The sequence below is a fragment of the Trichoderma asperellum genome, chromosome 2 (assembly GCF_020647865.1).
Source record: "Trichoderma asperellum chromosome 2, complete sequence".
Classification (NCBI taxonomy): Eukaryota; Fungi; Ascomycota; class Sordariomycetes; order Hypocreales; family Hypocreaceae; genus Trichoderma; species Trichoderma asperellum.
In genome coordinates, this window is record NC_089416.1 from 4,240,754 (window position 1) to 4,260,131 (window position 19,378).

Here is a 19,378-nt window from a genome sequence, read left to right on the forward strand (position 1 = left end):
TGAGAAAAGAGGTGAGAAGGTATAGGTAATCGTGCGAAACTAGCGGCATTGTTCCGGCCAGGCTGGCTCATTTATTTTTCGAATAAATGAGCTGCTGCAGTTAATTGGCATGCGGATACACGAGCGTTGTCATGCCGGTCGGATATTGAGGGTACAAGTGGCCAGGTACCTCGAGTATTCGTACTGTCTGCTCCGCAACACGAGTAATATCCGCATAAAACGATAGATCTGTGTTGTGTGCAAGTCGCCCACGCGCCGACAACACCGCTAAACCTACAGCACCAGGCATCTTGTGCTTGGTGAGCAATGTGCGAGAGACTAATCGCAGGTTGTCTATCAATCGTTCTATACAGCTGACAGTTGTTGGCTGCCTTGTACATGCAGAGTAGCTTGCCGGATCTGCTTCTGGGGATGCGAATCCGGATGTGCTGCCGTCATCATCACCATTGCCACGACGTCACAACCTAGGGCCGGGGCCGTCTGTCACAATCCGATACTGCTGCTACCACACGTTAATAGCGCAGCAACCGCGAAAAGTCCGAGCAAGCCGCGGCAGCGACGATATTTAGGCCATCATCGCACCAGCAGGCACTTATTAGACGACAAGGCAGAGTGGAAAGTGGCGACTTATCGAAGAACTGGGCTCCGGCGGAGAATAAAAAAAAAGTAAAAGCAAGCTAACGGCAGCATCCCGTCGGTCACAGGGCAGCCTACAAGAAGTACCTACTCGGGAAGTGGTTTTTTTCTCTTTTGTGTGAGGGACTGGCGGAAGAGATGAGAAACAGAGTCTAAATAACAAAGAATCGCCCGGATCGGCTTTGTGGAGCCCAAGCCTGAAGTAGCACGACTGGTGGTAGTAGTAAGCTCCGCTAACAGCGCCACAAGAAAAAGAAAAAAAAAACTTCGATTGCCAGCGGTGCTGGTGCCAAGTTCATATGATCGCGCTAAAGCCTAAATGATTAGGTAGGCAATAGCATTATCTAGTAGGCAGCTGGCATTCTGGTGCAGTGAAAAGCGCCTATCGGTAGGTTTCGCATAGCAGCTCGCGTATAAGCACACACATGCGCTCGTTGGCCTAGTTGATAGGCAGCTGAACTCCATCTGTGGCGAGATTGTGTTGCCCAAGATTGCGTGTTTGGACTGTCGCCCGACACACACGCACACACTTATACTATACATGCGCACGCCGGCCTGTTTGTTCATCGACGACAGCGCGAGCGAAAAGCCTGAGCTTCTCTTCCCCTCGATTGTAAAACCGCCACAGCCCACCAGTAGCGGGCGGCAGACTTTGTTGAGGACAGTCTCACCGATAAGAGGCCAGAGTAAGATGGAAACCATTCGTGCGGCTGTCAGACAACTCATCCACATCGCCCGTTCTGAGGCACTGGGCACCACAGAGAGGCACTGGTGGGATCGAAGAGGGCCCTATGCAACGCACGAGTTTCGAATGGCATTTTCTACGTGGATGTGAAACAGAAACACTGAGTGGTGGTCTGAGCAAACCGCAACACGGGGCAAGATACTGAAGAATCTCAATTTGCTGGTAGTCATTACTTTTACACGTCCATGCATAGGCCGATATTCTCGCATCACTTATCAGCACTGATGCGCCAATAGCAGATTCGTGTTACCATCAAAGCCGCCATTGATTTGATTTAATGGCAGCTTATTCCAGGTGCCTATGCTGTAGTTGCCTACCTGTATTTGCCTGGGTCTAGCAGTACCTCCTCAATCCCCTGCTACTTATAGGTACTTCCAGCAGGTATCTCCAGACTTCAGTGGGAGTTCTGGAAGCGGAATGGCGCAGGGTTCCTTTGCCGGCCAATCACCAGCCGCGGGGGGCATCCTTGGAAATCGGGGCTGCAGCGATTGGGTGTGGGTGTGTGTCACTGTCAGGTTCCAGGAACGCCCCGCAGGTCTGGAGGAGCGACTGCAGAGACGTTGGCAGGCAAGGGGTTTGGGTGCCGGTCCACGTCAAACTCTGGTAAATGGCCGTCGATTGCACTGCGGCCCTTGCCTGCAGCCGGCTTTCTTGCCGCGCAGAGGGACTTTCCGGGGGAGGAAAAAAAGGAGAAAAAAAATTATAGGAAACGAAACGCCCGAAGCTGGCAGCTAATCTAGCATAGCCGCATGGACGCATCGAGACTTGGCCTTGTCTCGATGCAGTCTAGACGTCTTGCTCCCGCACTAGTACATAATAACATTCAGTCCGGTGTCCGCCAGAACGGGATGCTAAGATGAGGTACTTTGGGCGAGTGCGGCGCAGCGCCTAGGGTGGAAGTACCAGCGCCGGGTGCCGTGCCCTGCTCTCGGGTCACTTGTCTTGCCTCTGTCGGCCTCCAATTACATAAGTCTGTTCACGTGACTTCGCGTGTTGGTGCCGCTCGTAACGACCCGGCCCTGTCACCTCTGCCTAGCAATAGCGCGCTTCTCTCTCCACCACGGATCCCAGGTCAAATGGTGCCGAGGATATGATACGCGGATCATGAGATTGCTGACTGATTGATACCGTCATCGCCCATTACTCTTTTGTTCTCTATCTTTCGCTTCCCTGTTCGTTTTGCGTAACCAGATGATTCTCTCTTCTCCGTAGGTGCGTGTCGCCGCCTGCTTCCCTCGCAGCCATGGAGAGCATGAGAGGTCTCCTGCACAAGACGAGCGTTCAGGAGGCTCAAGAGCGGCAGGCAGGGGCTGTTGGGCCGCCGCCGCTGGCTGGCCAGAAGAGGAGCTGGTCGACGACCCTTGACGATGCAGATACGAAAGGCCTGCCTCTAATATCCGGCGCCACGACTACATCTGTTTCGGCGCCGAATTCTCAGGGCCCGGTTCGTTTCCAAAAGGCGCCTCTGTTCTCCTCTCCAGCTGCTACTAGGCTTTCTGCCAGTAAAATTGTTTCGCTTAATGCCTCGGAAGATCCTTCCGAATATACCCAGCGACGTGTATTTGCCGCTACGCCATCCTCTTCCATAGATGATGAGCTGGATCTTGCTCACCCAGTATATAATCTCCCGCCTCAGCTTGTTCATAACTTTGCCTCGCTTGGTATCAAACAGATATACCCATGGCAGAAAAACTGCCTCAAGGGACCCGGATTGCTTACAGGTGCTAAAAATTTGGTGTATTGTGCTCCCACCGGCGGCGGGAAGTCTCTTGTCGCTGATTGTGAGCCATCTTGTCGTATCTACAATGTAGCCATGGACTGAGTAGCTGATGTTTTGCCCAGTACTTATGCTTAAGAGGGTAATGGAAGAGCCCGAGACCAAAGCCCTCCTCATTCTTCCATATGTTGCTCTAGTGCAAGAAAAGGTTCGCTGGCTACGGACCGTAGTCCAGGGACTGAGTGCAACTTTGGACCCTGAAGCCTCGGAAAAGCGAAAGGCTAGCAGCATATGGCAAACTCGCCCAGATCACGACTCCATAAAAGTTGTCGGCTTCTTCGGAGGCGGCAAGATCAGATCCACGTGGCAGGACTTTGATATTGCTATATGTACCCTGGAAAAGGTTTGCCTACTGTACTTGACTTGTAAACCAGATAGATCTAACCTTCTTCTCTGTTCCTAGGCGAATATGCTCATCAATACCGCTATTGAAGACTCTTCCATATCTCAATTGCGGGCCGTAGTACTAGATGAGCTTCATATGATTGATGATGATCACCGCGGATATCTCCTAGAGCTGATAGCAACAAAACTTTTGAGCTTGGAGCAGCCGATTCAGATCATTGGCATGAGTGCTACTCTTCCCGTATGTCCTATTCATTGCTATGCACTTCTATGGCGTCTAACCTTTCTAGAATGCGAATTTGGTAGCCGAATGGCTCAATGCACACTCATATGAAACTAGATATAGGCCAATACCTATAGAAGAACACCTAGTATGCGACGGGAAAGTATACTACGTTGGCTCCAACGGTGCTTCGGCGCAAAAGCATCTAAAGGTCGATGAGATTTCAAAGGGCCAAGTTGAGCCCACAAGATGGATTCAAGGATCCAGCCATAGGGAGTTCCAAGATCCGGTTCTAAACGCAGTGGTGTCCTTGGCCCACGAGACCGCCATGATGGGATACGGGTCTCTAATATTTGCAGGTAGCCGAAGCATTTGTGAGGCGGACGCTCGTCTAATCAGCAGAGTAATGCCTCAGCTGGATGAATTGGATAGCGCAACGATGGGCAAACGGATGGATCTCCTGAGCGAGCTGCGAAGTCTCAGCACGGGGGCTGATCCGGTATTGGAGGAAACTGTCTTGTATGGCGTTGCATTTCACCGTAAGTTTTCTTCCCCAGCTATATTCCCCTCTATAGCGATCTGGTACTGACTGCTAATATCAAAGATGTGCGTATGCCGTTTCGTCTCACCAAAAAAAGTACATATTAGCTAACTCAATAGGCCGGATTAACGAGCGAGGAGAGAGATCTCATTGCTGCGGCGTATGATGCTGGCACTCTTCTAGTGTGTGTTGCTACCTGCAGCCTGGCAGCAGGCATCAATCTGTACGTACCACACAATAGCCATTACCGGGATAAATATGACTGACTGACCACATCATTAGCCCCGCACGAAGAGTGATACTTCATAATGCAAGGATGGGACGCGATTTTGTTGGACCCTCTATGCTGCGGCAGATGAGAGGCCGCGCCGGAAGGCAGGGCAAGTCACCTGTGGGTGAGACATATCTTTGCTGTCGCCAAGACGACCTAGAACAAGTCTTGGATCTCATGTATGCGGATATTCCAGAGATTGCCAGCTGTCTCAACACGGAGAATAAGCGTGTTCAAAGGTGAGACAGCGACTAGCCTATTTACGACTATTACATTTGCTAACAACCCCTCTAGAGCCATCCTAGAAGTCATTTCCGTGCGCCTAGCGACCAGCCAGGAGTCCCTAACGGAGTACTTCTCCAATTCCCTCATCAGCTATACTCATGATAAAGAATTTGTGAAAGACTGCTTAAAATCAGGACTAGAAGAAATTCGCGATCTAGGCTTGATCGTCATTGATTCTTACTCTACCTTTGCGGCCACACAGCTGGGCAGAGCCATCGTGGCCTCTTCGGTCGATCCCTATGATGGAGTCTTCATACATGCTGAACTTACTAAGACACTTAAAGCATTTGTGATGGATGGAGAGATGCACATCCTCTACGTCTTTACTCCGGTTCAAGATTTTGGAATCACACTCAACTGGCAAGTATTTCGCAACGAGATGGACGCCTTGGACGAGAGCGGACTTCGCGTCCTTGGATTTTTGGGGATTAAACCAACAGCGGTCCAAAAACTGTAAGCAATGTCTTTTCAAGAACGCCACTTTCCACATCTATATGACCCGCTAACACACGCCCTCAAGTGCTCAGGGAGTACCTCTCAGGGAAAATACACCTGAAGAGAAGGAACTAGCTCGTGTATATCGCCGTTTCTACCTTGCCCTTCAGCTACGAGATTTATGTAATGAAATGCCGATACACATGGTCGCTCGAAAGTACGACTCTCCTCGAGGCTCTGTGCAGACTCTTGCACAGACTTGCCAGGGTTTCGCTGCGGGAATAATCAAGTTTTGCGAACACATGGGTTGGGGGTAAGTCCCAACTAACGAGGACCCTCTCGCATCTCTATTATTACTCATGGAGTAACTAATGTTGGGACTTGCTGGGACTTATAGGATCATGGCCGCTGCTCTAGAGCATTTTTCAGACCGATTAATGGCCGGTGCAAGAACAGATCTCCTGGCGCTCGCTAAGATTCCGTTTATCAAGAGCCGCACCGCGTAAGTAACATGTTACCCACCCGCAATTGGGTGACCCAAGTGGAATATGCTCACATGTAATCCTTCCAGCCGCGTCTTTTGGGAGAACGGATATCGAACCGTCGGTGCTATTGCAAACGCTGATCCTAAAGAGCTGGTTCTTGTTCTGATGCAGGTACGTTTTTGAACAATCGTGGATGATGGTAAAACGATCTTGCATTGGCTTTTAGACTAACAGACTTTGAATCATTAGGCCCAACCAAATAAACTGCGAATCAAGGGAAAAGCCGATGAAAAATATGAAGAAAAGCTACTTGCTAAGGCGAATGTAATTTCCGCATCGGCAAATCGACTGTGGCGTAAGCTTGGCGTATCCTTTCTTTCTTTCTTTCGTGATATCAGTCCACCACATGTATACTTGCTACGGTTCTTGGTTTGCTAACTATTGGTTTCAGAGGTACAACTACAGGCAGAAATGGCCGAGGAATAAGGACAAATAATTCGTATCTACATATAGGTGGCTATATTCTAGTAGGAGGTGGATATAAGACTTTTTCTCGCACAAGTATTAACTTGAAGTACCAATACCAACTTGCTTTTTTTTTTTTTCCCCCGTGAGGGAGTATGGCGGCCTTGCTTCTCTTGATATCAGTACATAGCCCTCCAATCATCCCTCTAGAAATTTCGTTTTCCCAAAAAAGGGGGAAAAAAATCTCCAAACACACACACACACACACACACACACACATATATATATATATATATACAGAGACAACGTGCAAAACCGAATACACCCACCATGACTATCGAATCCTTCCGACACGCCTTAATCATCGTCTCACTGCTCTGCCACTTCTTCTTGTCGGTGAGCCGTGCGAACCTGCCAATTCCGCTATATCTAACCGTCTTCGTGATGGACTTTTGCCTGATCATGTCTCTGGCATTAGATATTTTGGTTCCGGGGGAGTGTTCGCGCTATGGATAGATACATTGGATATATATGCATGTATGTATATTATAAATATGGAGCAAGGTTTGTTTTATCCTTGGCTATCTATCTTCCTATCTTCACATATGCAGCTTCTTCCCTTTTGCTAACAGTTCATCTTATGGACACAGAGCCTGAAAAGATACCTTTTCCTTTTGATATGACTGGTTTTCGACGAACCCCCAACACCTACCCCCTTCGAGAATGAGCGACGTTAACAGATTGCCGATAATAATATCGTGGTACGAGGGCAAATGGCACTTAATTTAAAGTTTACGCTGGATCTTGCTGGGAACTACCAGTTTCTTCATCCACATGGAGCGGAGCCAGGCTATCCCACGAGTTGGTATATAAATTACCATAGGGCGTTTACATACATAAAACGTTGAATTACCAGCTAATCAATTCATACTATAATAACAAAGTTGGCCCAACAGTCTCTTCTACAAACTCAGTGCATGCTAATAGACAAAATGGGACCGAGTGCCCTCTTAAGTCAAGTCATCTGATCTGCGCCCCCCTTAGAGTAAACTCTGCGCTCTATAAACATTTCTCCCATCGGCCCTTTGCGGGCACCAAACGCGTCGCTTGCGTAACCAAATAGAACAGAGTAGGCCATCATTCCTCCCTCTAAAATGCATAATCGTATTCCAATGTATTCGGTTCCACCTGCCCAATCTTGTCCAATGTTGTATCCTCTAGTCAGCCAAAACGTTCCTCAGCATGATTAAGAAATTCTCCTCCAGCTTGTGAACCTCGGAAACCGGCGGCTTCACGGGCTCTCCCGCTGAACGACGCAGGCGATCTCGCCTCTTAGCCCGCCTTTGCCTCTCGGCTTCTATGGGATCCAGGTCATCATCTTCTTCTGCTTCGGACTCCGAACCATCGTCATATGCCAAGTCTTCTAGGTCATCGCCATCGAGGCCAAAATCAGACGAACTGAATCCGGTCGGCATCATATCGCTTCCTGGTTGTCCTTCTGCGGCCATCTTCTGCTGCGTCTTGTCGCTGTGCCACTTCTTCCGCGCCTCTTGCCAGGCAATCAGAGCATTGATCTCCGCAATGGCCTTGTCCTTGTCGATGATGCCGCTGCTGACACCGCCCTCAAACAAGGCATTGACGTTGAGTGTCCCGTTCTTAGGGCCCTTGCGGAGGAATTCCAAAATGCCCTCTATCCACTCCATAAGTTGAGTAAAGAGGCCGTTATCATGCGTATGGATCTCATGTACAAATTTATAAAAGTTGTGCTCATGTCTGGCACATAGGTCGATAAACGCCTGAACTGTCTGATTGGGATCCGCAGATGCATCGGCTTCTCTGCACTTCTCGACAACCTTGATCATGTCATCGATGAAAACGGCAAAATCAGTTACACTATTGTATACATTGGCCGACTTGTATACCCTCACGAGGGGCTCGTAGAAAATGGTAAACAAGTCCCTGAAGAGTTTCAGTGTAACGGGCTCCTCAATCAGTTGTAGCAGCATGCTCTTATCTCTGTGTCGTGTGCAAAGCTTGAGAAGCTGTTTGAGATATGAAAAGAGCTGAGCACCCTGCTTCAGTTCTTCGTCAATGTTCTCGACAGCGTTGTTAAAAGCGACATAGGCATTAAACAGTCGCTGGACCTGCTCGCCAGTCAATTCTGGCTCAATGAGGTCCGATCTCAATATCACTACGATGATATCAAGATCTTCATCTTCGGCTTGCCGCCGAATTTCCAGCTTAACATCTTCCGTTGCATTTGTGTACTTCTTAATCTTCTCAGTGAAGACAGGGTCCTCGACTTTTACATCCAGTGCGTCAATGGATCTCTGAAAGCTTCGGATGCCATCATGTAGCGCTAGTGAAAACATGCGCTGCATCAAAGATCGAGCTCCAAAGGGTTGCGCGAGGAAAATGTCCAAGATTCCAGACATGACTGCCGCAGGATTCGCAATTCGAATGACATTTTTGATGACGGTATATGGAACAAGAGAGTGGATACGCTTGGCTTGCGCAAACATGTCGGCTGAGTTATCTTCGGCTAAGAAAAGGTGGTATACGACGGCGGCAATTTCGATCCTCAGCCATTCGGCGAATTTTCGATACTGAATGCTAAGGTCACCAATTGTCTCCTTCTCCTTGATCTCTTTGAATAGGAGTGTGAGGCCATTTCGTTCAACGATATCCCTTCGGAACCTATAAATTGCGGTTAACAAATGGCCGCTCAGAGATGGCTACCATATTAGGAAGCCTGAGGGTCACTCACTGTTCCATATACTCGTCAAGCTCTGCAGCTCGTCGTCTGGCAATTTCGTAAAACTCCTTTTGCTCTTCCATACGCTTCTCATCAAGCGCTTTTCGTCGTATGATGTCCTCCACATCTTCGTCTGTGGGTGTTATGGGATCGCCACTAAGGAATTCAACCATTGCCTTGGTATTGGCAACTTGGGGGTTATGCAAAAGTGATCGTAAGAAAGCGCGCAGGGATATTCTTTGGTTTTCCCGCCAAAGGACAATCTATATATGCCATGTCAGTCTTCCAACTCTCTAGAGACCTTGCGAGGGTAGCAGCTTCTAACCTCTTTGTTTCCGTTGGGAGTTGCAAATCCCGGGCTTAATTGGCCATCCACAGATGGTCGAGGGGAAGTCCCCTTCTTCGAGCGGCTCGATCTAGCTGATCTAATGGATCCTGGGCCACGCGCAGCTATTGGATCAGTTAGTCTCGATTGTCGCCCTTGCTCCCATCATAAGAGAAAAGCATCGCTGAATACATACCACTGGAGGCAGTTAGCAGCGATGACGCACCGCCAAAATTTTGAGATTGTCTCGTTCTACGAGTCGATATGGAAGACGCAGAGGAATCATCGGAATCGTTTGCTGCGCTAGTAAAACTTGTGAGCAGCCCGCTAGCCCTTGTGTCTGTCTTGTTCTTTTTCGGCAGCGCAGGCAAAACCCTGCCAGGCAGCTCAGTACGCAGCTTTCGGTGCAGCTTGCTAAAATCACCGTATCTACGCCCGACAAAGTGTTCCAGCTCTCCTTTCCTCTTAATTCGAAGAATGAACTCGGCGTGCTTGTGATATCGGATATTGCGCTTGACTGAGGTAACGCGGACTCCGGCAACGTTTACGTCCCAGCCGTTGATGTAGTTTCCTTCGGGAAGAGTGTTCATGACACCTCTATCAATGGCATTGCTATCCACAATCTCAATTTCTGAGAACTTGATGCGCTCTTCGAATCCGGACGAGGTGGGAATGCCCGACACCATCATCAGCTCAACAAGCTTCTGCGCCTTGATGGCCAGCTTCCGCCGCTTCGTTTCTTCCAGGCGATCCTCGGATGAAGAAATCTGCTTCGTCGCAAACGATTCGAGAAACTGCCCTCCGAATGTCAGCACAAACCATCCATAGCTCGCAGAGCAGTCCTTGGGTGACGATGGCGCAACGTACGACTTGGAGCTTGTCTTGCCAGAACTCCTTCTCTTTTGCCTTGTCCAAAAATGGAAAGTCGCGGATATGCTTGACGAAGATGTACCGCAAGATGGGGAGCTCGGATTCCTGAGGAGGCACTTCGCCCTGCTCCGACTTGAACGGCGCGCCGAAGCGCTGCAGCGCCGTGGGGGAATTGAGCTCGTTGATCTCCCATTTGACCTGGTCGGAAATAAGTTCTCGCTTCAGGTCTACGCAGTGTTACCTCCATGGTTAGCCTTGCGGTTCAGTGTAGAGGAGAGGCCTTCAGCAATCTCTCCAGGCTCAGGCGGGAAGACACCTACAATGCTCCTGTTTTCCGGTCAGCGCATTGCTCGACGCCAGCGCTGCACCAGCGCCGTTTGCGCGAATGGGCAGAGAAACAACAGCGCCGCTATCGGGCAATCCTTCCTCGGCGGCTGTCATGGCGCAAATCTAGCCCGGCAAAACAACGAAGCGTTCCTGAAGATCAGAAAAAACAAAGGCAGGACAAAGAAGGGAAGGAAAAGAAAAATCTTGGATCGCTCGCTCGTAGGTTCGAATGACGACAGTTCTCCAAGGTCAGTCCGTTCTGAGGAGCCCCAGTTGAATTCCGGCGGGGTAGCCAGTAAGGCCTAGAGAGTCGCCGTAGCGCGATTGTATGTGTCAGCGCTGTAAGCTCGAACGAGATGGCCAGCACGTTCGCCTAAATAGCAGAGCGCAAGCAAGCAAAACTGCCAGGCGCAATTGCGGCTGCGGAGAGACGATGAGGAGGGTTCAGATTTTATTCAACGCCCCCTATCGCAAAAAAGCGGCAAGACACAGACGATGGTGGTGTCCGTGCAGAGGACGAAAAATTTATGGGTTGGCTGCAAGTTTCATTTCACCACGAAAATCAAAGACAAATCCCTACAGTAGTCGAGCATCTGGCAAGCACACAGCCTCCTTGGCCCCATATTATTGCCATCATGATTGCCGCAACGTCTGGGCAGTTACAGGGACCGCTGCATGGGCGCCCTTTGAATGTAACCATTGGCGGGCGCGTAGCAGCATCGAGCTTCATCTGGGCATGACGTTGGTCCGCAGCATCCAAGCCTCTGCTGCTGCTGCTGCTGCTGCTGCACTGCAGTTGGAATCTCGGCCCCCATTTTCAGCCCAGCGGCTACTACAGCGAGCTACAGGGGAAATTAGAGAAGAGAAAAGCCGATGTCCGAATGGATTCCATGGACTGATTCCATGAAGTCGAGACTCGGGAAACCTTGATCAGTTCTATCAATCTTTCCCAGGCATAAATAAGCATAGCTTCAGTATGACATCACCGGTCCGCAGCCAAACCCTGATGGAATACAGGGTAGCCATATCGATAGGTAGGTAGCCACGGGACAATGCGGAAGAACAACTCAACGCCAAGATGCTCCAAGCCGCATGCCAAGAATAAAATCAATCATTGAGAGGAATGGCATCTGGAGAAATTCTATATCCGCTGCTCTAGACCGATTGCAGTGGGATCCCATTCGTTAGCCCCAACAACTCTGGCATACAAACAAGAAGAAAAAAAAAGGAAGCCAAGACCAAGCTAGGAAATGATTATTAATTTCGCCTAAAACGGAGAAATGAACCTTTTTTTTTTTTTTTTTTTTTTTCCTCCAAAGTTTTATTACTTTTTGTAGTTTTAGCAGCATCTCGACCTGCTAGACTTCTCCATTGACTCCTCTTTAACTGAACTCAAATCTCCCTCGCAATTGACTTATCTGGGCGCACTTGGAAGCCCAATATGACTGTGTGGAAAGTATACCGGACAAGCCGCGATCCTTGGCGCCAAGTGACAGCTTGACAGCCGACAAAGAGACTTGCGTCCAGCGAGTACGCAGTACTTTATTTTTTTTGTTCCAGGTACCGGAGTTACATGTAGTTATGTCTTAAAATGACCGACATAAGACCGGCTTTTCTTCAACAGGAGAGATCCTACGGAGTACTACATTACTTCTTCTTTGGGTATTCTGAATATGTGCATTATGTTTACAGCTATATACTGCCACGCTTATTATACAAAAGTTCTATAACCAGCCTTACCCTAAGGAAATCCCCGAATAAAATTACCCTTTCTGTTCGCACGCAACCGTCTCCGAGGGCAACAGGTAGTGTTATAACCACCCCCACAGTAAACTAATTCTCAAACCGCCGACTCTTGAACCAGATGCCTATCATGCTTTCCTTGCTGGAACGGCCGGCAAATGATTTGCAGTCGGGAGAATAAAACTTGTCCTTGAAAATGACCTACTTCACCGCTCCTTAGATACCTACATAGTATATCTCGAGGCGTTGCATGATGGCTTCATAACAAGAGGCCCTGCTATGCAAGTGATGTAATTGGGCAAAGTGCTCCGTGTCTTTCACACGCCCCCAGCCAAACTGTGGCCCTTGGAAACCAGTATTCTCCCCAATTATCCATATAGAGAGAGAGGAGCTCAGCTCTTTGTTCGAAAGAAAAAAAAAAAAACTTGCGCAAAATCCAATAGTAAAGCAGCTTTAAGCGCGCCGACGTAGTGGCCGAGAAGCAACGCGCACGACCCTCACAGCTTGGCTGGTTCGCTCCACTGTGGCAGTGAAGCGGGAGGTGCACAAAGCAGTGCTACGTCTCCGCAGATTCTAGACTAACGCTCCTCGGTGATGCCGACAAATGGTCTCGTGTCTAAAGCGTTTCCCGTCCCGGGCTATTGACGTAAATCTTGATGGCGCAGCCGCACCCGATGCCTCCAAGGGCCTTCCTTAGCTGTTCATGCGTCTCGGCGGGCAAGAAAGAACAGTGCGATAGCTTTTGGGTGTATCGGCGTGTGTTGCTCCGTACAGTGTTGATAAACAATCCGACTATCAAATGTCTCCGTTGGTCAGGTCATAATTCGTCGAATATGCGCAATGGCTCGTCGTCCGCTAGTGGTGCTTCCCATGCCAGCTTCGCCTCTGATCTTTCGTTGCTTGTGGGAAGACTCTGCTTGGCGTCATGATGTATCTTCAGCTCTGGCGTAGTATTTCTCCACACGCTCTGAGTGGCCGGCTCAGTGACCAGCTCAGCGTTCTGGGAACTGTAGTTGAAAAGCATAAAGAGAAGGGTAACAAGGCAAAGAACAAGAGATAGCGCCGCCCAGGTGATTCTCAGCCGTTTGCGCGTCTTCTCCTGCCACGCCCTATCTGCGCGCTCCCAGCCCTCGACGAGTGCTCGGACCTTGTCCACTCGCGCTGCCAGCTCGTTGACACTTTGTCTCCCCTCGTTTATGCGGCTTTGTAGAGCATCGATCGTGGATTTCTGAGAATCAAAGTGCCCGATGTTGTATATCTGTTTGGTAATGTCCGTCTCAAGCTCTCGCGCAGCCCTGTCAAATCCCACCTGTAGGTCACACGACGCCTGCGCAAGATCCTTTAGGGCACTGACCATAACCTGCAAACCGCTCGTCTTTTCCAGCAACACATGGTGAATCTGCTCTACTTGTTGAGAAACTTCGGCCGAGAAGTTGTGGAGATCGGTCACAGACTTCTTTAAAGAGCTAAAGGAAAGAAATGCGTAATTAGCATGCGAAATACTAGCAGACATGTAGGTGTGTGGGTGAGAGAGAGGATATGTTGTGTCTATGGCATGTCTTGTCTTACTCGGTGCTGGGAGAGAATTTCTCCTTCTCCTTCTCGTGCTCTCCCTGGAGCTTCTCCTTCTCTTTGTCCTTGCCCTTGTCCTCCTTGACGCCCCGTATCAAATCCAGCTTGTCGTCGCCAAAGGATGGCGACAAAAGGCTCGCTCGTCGACTCTGGATCGGGCTGAGGATCGGGGTCACGGCCTCCGACCGCGGTATGTCTATCGAGCGCCGCATCCTTCGTGTCGACGGTATATCGGCATCATCCAGCGTCCTCGTGCGGTGGAGTTTGTTGGTCAACATGACATCCGTCAGCGACCGCTGGATGCGATGCCGCCTGGGCTTGGGCGCGAGCGTGATTGGAGGAGGCTCCATCGGGTTTCGGGTCGTCATTGCCGCTGGTTGGACCACACGAGTAAGAAGGGGACCCCCTTTCTGGTTCAAGCATCGTGCATGCATGCATTATCCACAAAAAGCTGATGTGAACATGCCGCTTAGAGCCAGGAACAAGTAGGTGGGGCCGAGGCGAGCAAACGAATGACGACAACGCATTCACATGCCGCGACTTGCAAGCAGGTTAGTACGTACTAACAATCTACACACTGTCATAGCTGTATACTAATATCAACAAACATAAAGTCATTATATAGACTACCTGGTAGAAATCTCAGCAGGTTCTGTAAAGTATCTCTGATTTGTGTCATTTAATGTTGAGTTTCAATGCATTTCCTTGATCTTATGCTTGAAATATCGCCATTTCTACAGGTCTGTTTAAACCTTGTGCTAGTAGTATCGGTGTCCTCCCAACTCCATGCGATGCAGAATGTCCAAAAAAAATGAAAAATGGGAAAAATCAGCATGCGTATACCACTACCAGTCACGACCATCACTACCAAGGCATTTGGTAGCAACAGCAGCACAAGTTGTAGATACATGCAATGCCGACTATTCCTATTCGTCCATGACCACCAAAAGCCAACGCAGCTTAAAACAAAGCAATCCCAGCAAAGTTACACAAAATTTGGTTCGGCAAACCAAGCACAAAGCCATGCTAGCATGATGCAGAGCGCACCCCAAGAGCTAGCCCCGTTTTACTGCATAATAGAAAAAAGTAAGACACGAGGTAAGGAATGCAGACTGCCACGAGTACTGAGCGGTCGAAGTTGATAGCGGTGAGAGGGTGTTGCGACCCCCATCCGGCTGCGTGTTGCTTCCATGGCCATCCAAGTACGAGTAGTGTTGTAACGTGTATCCATTGTAAGCACTTCGGAAGAGATGCATGACGCCATAGAGTATGCCGATGCAGTGTATTCCCAATGTCCTTCTTCGGTGTGGGCGTTGCTTTGCCTCATGAGTTCAGCAGCTTGTTTCGCTTCTCCTTGCGCTTTAGTCGCTCCACTCGCTTGCGGTGCATCTTTTCGGCCATCTTCTCGTATCGTTCCTTCTCCTCCTTTCTTGCTCGCTTGTCTTTGATTGCTTGAACTCGGCGCTGTGAATATAGTGAGTAAAGTGAGTGGATGGAAGAGAGGGTCTTCTCAAAAAAAAAAAAAAAAAAAAAAAAAAAACAGGTCGCCACATACCTGGCGCTCTTCCTCCTTCTCCTCCTTCATCTCCTTTTCCTTGGCCTTCATCTGAGCCATTGCAGCGCGCTCCTTCGTCCGCTGTTCGTAAGAGGACAGTCCCCTTGTCGGGCGAAATGCCTTCTTCGGTGCATGCCATTGTTTTCCTTGTAGACCGAATGTTAGTAAGGGACGACGGCGATGGTGACGCCCAAGGCTGGACAGCGCATACCATTTTTGCGCATACCAAGCGGCTTTGTCGACTTCTCAGCCACCTTATCGGCTGATCCCTCCATTGTGGACATTTTCCTTGCTTGGATCCCTGGTGAATTGGAGACCAAGTGACGTTTGAGCTTGTCGCTGCTTACGCTGGTTCGTGAAGCTTTTTTTTTTTTTCTTCTCGACTTTTTTTTTTTTTTTTGGCGCCAAACACCTGCAGATGCGGGGCCAAGGCGGTGAACACTGGTTGAGCTTCTATATTCTCCACTCCAGGGTCTTGGATCTTGATTAGGCACTAGAGCACGCTGTAGCGGTCGCCAGATTGTGAAGGAACGTATCAGTACTAGCAGTACGCTGAGCTACTAAGGCGTCTCCCATGCGACGCGGTACCTACAGGTACCAAGGTGTCGCTATTATTCTGCAGGCGGCGCGGGCGATGCTTCTGGAATTGACGTTTTGGGCTGCTTACCCCGTATTGTGCCATCGAAACAGGTTGCATTTAATTCACGACTGGTGGTTGCACAGCAGCAAATGACACGCGTCTGGCTCTCGGAAATACATCACTCCAGCATCAGCAGCAGCAGCAGCAACAGTACATAAGGTTACTTGGGATGATTGTCGTTCGTCTTACGACCGGCGGACCGAGCCTCTACTCCGTAGACGGATACAATTTTCACAGCTGAAGGCCGCGATCCACCCGTCCAAGGCGTCGCCGTCCACTCAGGCTTTGACAACGCAGACGTTGACAAGACGAGTCCCGTGTTGCGCTGCAGAGTGGTGGTATCCGGCAGATGCAGGGGCTTCCGTAGCGTGCCAATCGATACGAAGACGAAAGCGGCCGTCGCCCTTGTCAGGTAAAGATCTGTCCGAATAAGCTGATGTCGCGTGTGCTTTTACAAGCTGAAGGAGTTGCTGCTACCAAGTACTAACATGGATGGACGGAGTTGTTTAGGCGTAACATGCCGGCTAGTATACAAACATGAGTTTGCCAGGTACGCAAGCAGCATTGGATGATCATTGCTAAAACTGTCTCGATTTGCGGTAAAATGATTTCATAAGGGAATACGGACACGCGTGTTCAACGTTGCTCTCGTTTGGCCAAAGGGCTAAGCGCATTTACTACTGCTCATTTATCCCGTACAGCAACAATGATGAACACACAGGGGTTCATCTCAACCTCTAAACCAAGCATTGCCGGTTGACGACGTGCTAATATGTCCTGAACATGTCTATTTTTAATTTTGCTTGTTTCAGGCTCCAGGTTAATCTTCATACATCTGCTGGGCGATCGGTGGATTCCCTCGCATTTCCCAACACGCGCGAAAAAAGGGTTTATGCCACGTACTCCCTTGTTGTCCACGTTATTAAGCGAGGCTGAGACCGATTTTAATTGCGATCATACATGGGGGGACGTCTATCAATGCAGGTACTGCCACCAAAGTATGGAGCTTTTTTTCGGCAGCATGCTCCGCTCCGTATTCCTTAGCCTGCGCAGAGTAGATCAAAGGAGTAGTGCTCGTCGTGTCGATAATACGAGTGCACTAAGAGCCATATCGTGAACCACTTACAGCGAATGTATCGCGGCTGAAGAACTACGGCCGTGGAGCAATGAATGCTATCTGTAAACGGCTTGGGCGAGCTTATGGAGTGCATACTTGTCCATTCAGAATCCATGTCTGGCGGACGGCACAGCTCCATCTGCCACTGGAAAGATTACTTCCCCTCCCTGGCGATTTGAAAGAGATGCTGACACTCGTACCTGGAGACATACATACTACTTGTACAAGAAGTTCGGATGACGACGATACAGGCGGACCCTGCATGAGAGTGGAGACTCTAACGGGCAGCATGGCCCCTTGCAAGCTGGGACAAACGGCCTCCCATTGGAAAAAGGGCAGTGTTTCTGGGCCATCTACTGGCAAATTGGCATAACAGCAAGTGTCTTATGCGGCGTTCAGCTGAGCACCAGCAGGGCTAAAATGTCCGTCAACCTGCATATCCTGCGTCAAACAGGAAAAGTCCCGTGGCTTTCTGTTTTGGACAAGCAGAAAAAAGAAAGGATCAAATGTTTATATGAATACGGAGTACGGGGTACGGGGACTTGCGCTCAATGGAGCAGCACTTGCAAGTTCCTTGTACTACGAGTAATACGGGCAGCTGCTAGCACTGGCGCCCCGATGAGGCGTGGTCCAGCAGCAAGGCCATGAAACACGAAAGGGCCGGCGGGCCGTCGCCAGGCTGCTGTTGCCAGCACCAAAAGGCAGAGAGCAAGTAAAGAAGAACACGGAAAAGAAAGAATTAGTGCAAGAGAACACGTCCGGGCCGCTTCTTTGGGCTTGCCCGATGCAAGCTGAAGAACGAGGGCCAAGATTATCCGAACACCAAGCAGGTGTCAATTGCGGCCTCGGATAGGTGCAGGCCAAAACCCTTTGATTATCGACTGCAGCTTGCACCCAGCCGCGGCCAGAGCTTGCGTTTCTGGTTGGGCCGGGGTAATTTGTTGTGCATGCAGGCCTATTTGGCGCCTGTATGCCCCTGTCTGTGGAGCCTGTGTGTGTGCTGCATGAATCTTCTGTACCCGTACCTGGCCAGATGCTACTGTATAAGGGCAGAGGCTAAGCTGAGGTACCTTCACGAGAGGCTTCTCTCCTTCTGTCTTGCATCCAAATGTCGATTGCCGACGGGGCTGGTGGCTGAGAACAGGCAATGGTCTTGTGAGGGCCGATGATTGCCCAGCCCAGCCCCAGCTGATGGGCCTCACGCAAGGGAGGTGGAAGAAAAGGAAGGCCTGCGTATGTTAGCTGAGAGACAAGATGGTTTGTGAACGTGGCCTTGCACTGGGCAGGTACATGTACATGCGCTCAATTGCAATCTGGATGCCACCGTCTGGCGAGCTGGATGGTCACGAGGAGACAATAAGAAGGGCAAACACATCATCAGGCCGCATAGGAAACCAACATACATGTAGCAATAGTATCACCGCGGCAGGCGGCCCAAGCAGTGCTAGGCAATATTTACCCATGGATCAATAGCGTGCTCGTAAACGCCTGCTCGGATCTACCATATGCAAGCTGACAGCAATAGGAAGGCGATTTGCGGATGGACTCGCTTCCAACTCTGGCTGCCACGTCGAATCGGTGCAATGGCTGCCTTGTGATCTCGATACGCAAGGGGCCTCGCCAGGACAACCGACACTGTGTTGTCAGAAATCCTACAGCACCTCGAGTGAGCCAGGCCAGGCCAGGCCAGGCCAGACGGGAACCGTGATGCTGCCTCCACTCGACCCGGTTGCTGCTAGCAGCGTTTTGCAGTGATATCTGATCTCGGCGTCGTTGCCCTGGCGTCCTGGTTGCGAGATCAAAACGATGTGCCAGGTCCTTGTCCGGATTGACAGGCACTCCGCAGCCTGGCACGCCGAGAGGCTTGTTGTTTCTGGCACTGGGAGGCTGCAAATAACGACATGCATAATACTGCTAGTACAGTAGTAGGTATTACAAAAAGGCCGCCACGCTATGCATGCATCTCGCATGCAAGTTTGTTTTTGGCTGCGCACGCTCGGATGGTTGTGTCCAAAGAGGAGAGCAAGTCTGAGTCTAGTTGAGTCCCGTGAGTGCAAACCCAAGAAAAGGCGGCCGCCTCTGGCTGTCTGGTGGCCTGGGCTAGTGCCGAATGAAGCAAATGTGTACGAGTCTTGGCAGTGCCAAGGATGTACTTCTTACAGGTACCTGCGACACGGCTGCCGGCCAAGTACGGAGACAGGTACCAACGCAAAGGGCTGACAGGGACGTTGCGAGATTCAGGCTCCCTATCCGCCAATGGCAGCGG

The 19,378-nt window shown here is 50.0% G+C and overlaps 5 protein-coding genes across 5 annotated transcripts; 2 read left to right on the forward strand and 3 right to left on the reverse strand.

Annotated features, from left to right (window-relative positions):
* Positions 1 to 2,624: 2,624 nt before the first annotated feature.
* On the forward strand, positions 2,625 to 4,315 carry TrAFT101_003705 (uncharacterized protein; the record flags this gene model as incomplete). Its single annotated transcript, XM_066126967.1, has 4 exons — positions 2,625 to 3,162; positions 3,224 to 3,501; positions 3,562 to 3,744; positions 3,794 to 4,315. 4 exons carry the CDS (start codon positions 2,625 to 2,627, stop codon positions 4,313 to 4,315), a joined length of 1,521 nt encoding a protein of 506 aa, XP_065983075.1.
* Positions 4,316 to 4,583: 268 nt separating this feature from the next.
* Positions 4,584 to 6,229, forward strand: TrAFT101_003706 (uncharacterized protein; the record flags this gene model as incomplete). Its single annotated transcript, XM_024905791.2, has 7 exons — positions 4,584 to 4,777; positions 4,833 to 5,276; positions 5,344 to 5,571; positions 5,656 to 5,760; positions 5,830 to 5,914; positions 5,993 to 6,098; positions 6,195 to 6,229. 7 exons carry the CDS (start codon positions 4,584 to 4,586, stop codon positions 6,227 to 6,229), a joined length of 1,197 nt encoding a protein of 398 aa, XP_024766534.2.
* Positions 6,230 to 7,064: 835 nt separating this feature from the next.
* On the reverse strand, positions 7,065 to 11,365 carry TrAFT101_003707 (uncharacterized protein). Its single transcript, XM_024905790.2, has 6 exons — positions 10,479 to 11,365; positions 10,156 to 10,385; positions 9,485 to 10,082; positions 9,289 to 9,413; positions 8,976 to 9,226; positions 7,065 to 8,905 (listed from the first exon to the last, which is right to left on the reverse strand). Exons 1-6 carry the CDS (start codon positions 10,597 to 10,599, stop codon positions 7,426 to 7,428), a joined length of 2,805 nt encoding a protein of 934 aa, XP_024766533.1. The 5' UTR covers positions 10,600 to 11,365; the 3' UTR covers positions 7,065 to 7,425.
* A 784-nt stretch (positions 11,366 to 12,149) lies between these two features.
* On the reverse strand, positions 12,150 to 14,250 carry TrAFT101_003708 (uncharacterized protein). Its single transcript, XM_024898808.2, has 2 exons — positions 13,798 to 14,250; positions 12,150 to 13,694 (listed from the first exon to the last, which is right to left on the reverse strand). Exons 1-2 carry the CDS (start codon positions 14,232 to 14,234, stop codon positions 13,046 to 13,048), a joined length of 1,086 nt encoding a protein of 361 aa, XP_024766532.2. The 5' UTR covers positions 14,235 to 14,250; the 3' UTR covers positions 12,150 to 13,045.
* Positions 14,251 to 15,123: 873 nt separating this feature from the next.
* On the reverse strand, positions 15,124 to 15,630 carry TrAFT101_003709 (uncharacterized protein; the record flags this gene model as incomplete). The annotated part of the gene is made up of 3 exons (XM_024909297.1): positions 15,124 to 15,264; positions 15,356 to 15,501; positions 15,567 to 15,630. 3 exons carry the CDS (start codon positions 15,628 to 15,630, stop codon positions 15,124 to 15,126), a joined length of 351 nt encoding a protein of 116 aa, XP_024766531.1.
* Between the last annotated feature and the right edge of the window lie 3,748 nt (positions 15,631 to 19,378).

What these genes read in the sequence shown, in the direction of transcription:
- TrAFT101_003707 (XM_024905790.2), bottom strand. Translation starts at nt 10,599, where the DNA reads ATGACAGCCGCCGAGGAAGGATTGCCCGATAGCGGCGCTGTTGTTTCT. An exon ending in GACCGGAAAACAGGAGCATT is followed by an intron (nt 10,386 to 10,478) that starts GTAGGTGTCTTC and finishes AACACTGCGTAG; the next exon opens with ACCTGAAGCGAGAACTTATT. An exon ending in GGCAAGACAAGCTCCAAGTC is followed by an intron (nt 10,083 to 10,155) that starts GTACGTTGCGCC and finishes TTCGGAGGGCAG; the next exon opens with TTTCTCGAATCGTTTGCGAC.
- TrAFT101_003708 (XM_024898808.2), bottom strand. Translation starts at nt 14,234, where the DNA reads ATGCATGCACGATGCTTGAACCAGAAAGGGGGTCCCCTTCTTACTCGT. An exon ending in AAATTCTCTCCCAGCACCGA is followed by an intron (nt 13,695 to 13,797) that starts GTAAGACAAGAC and finishes TCTTTCCTTTAG; the next exon opens with CTCTTTAAAGAAGTCTGTGA.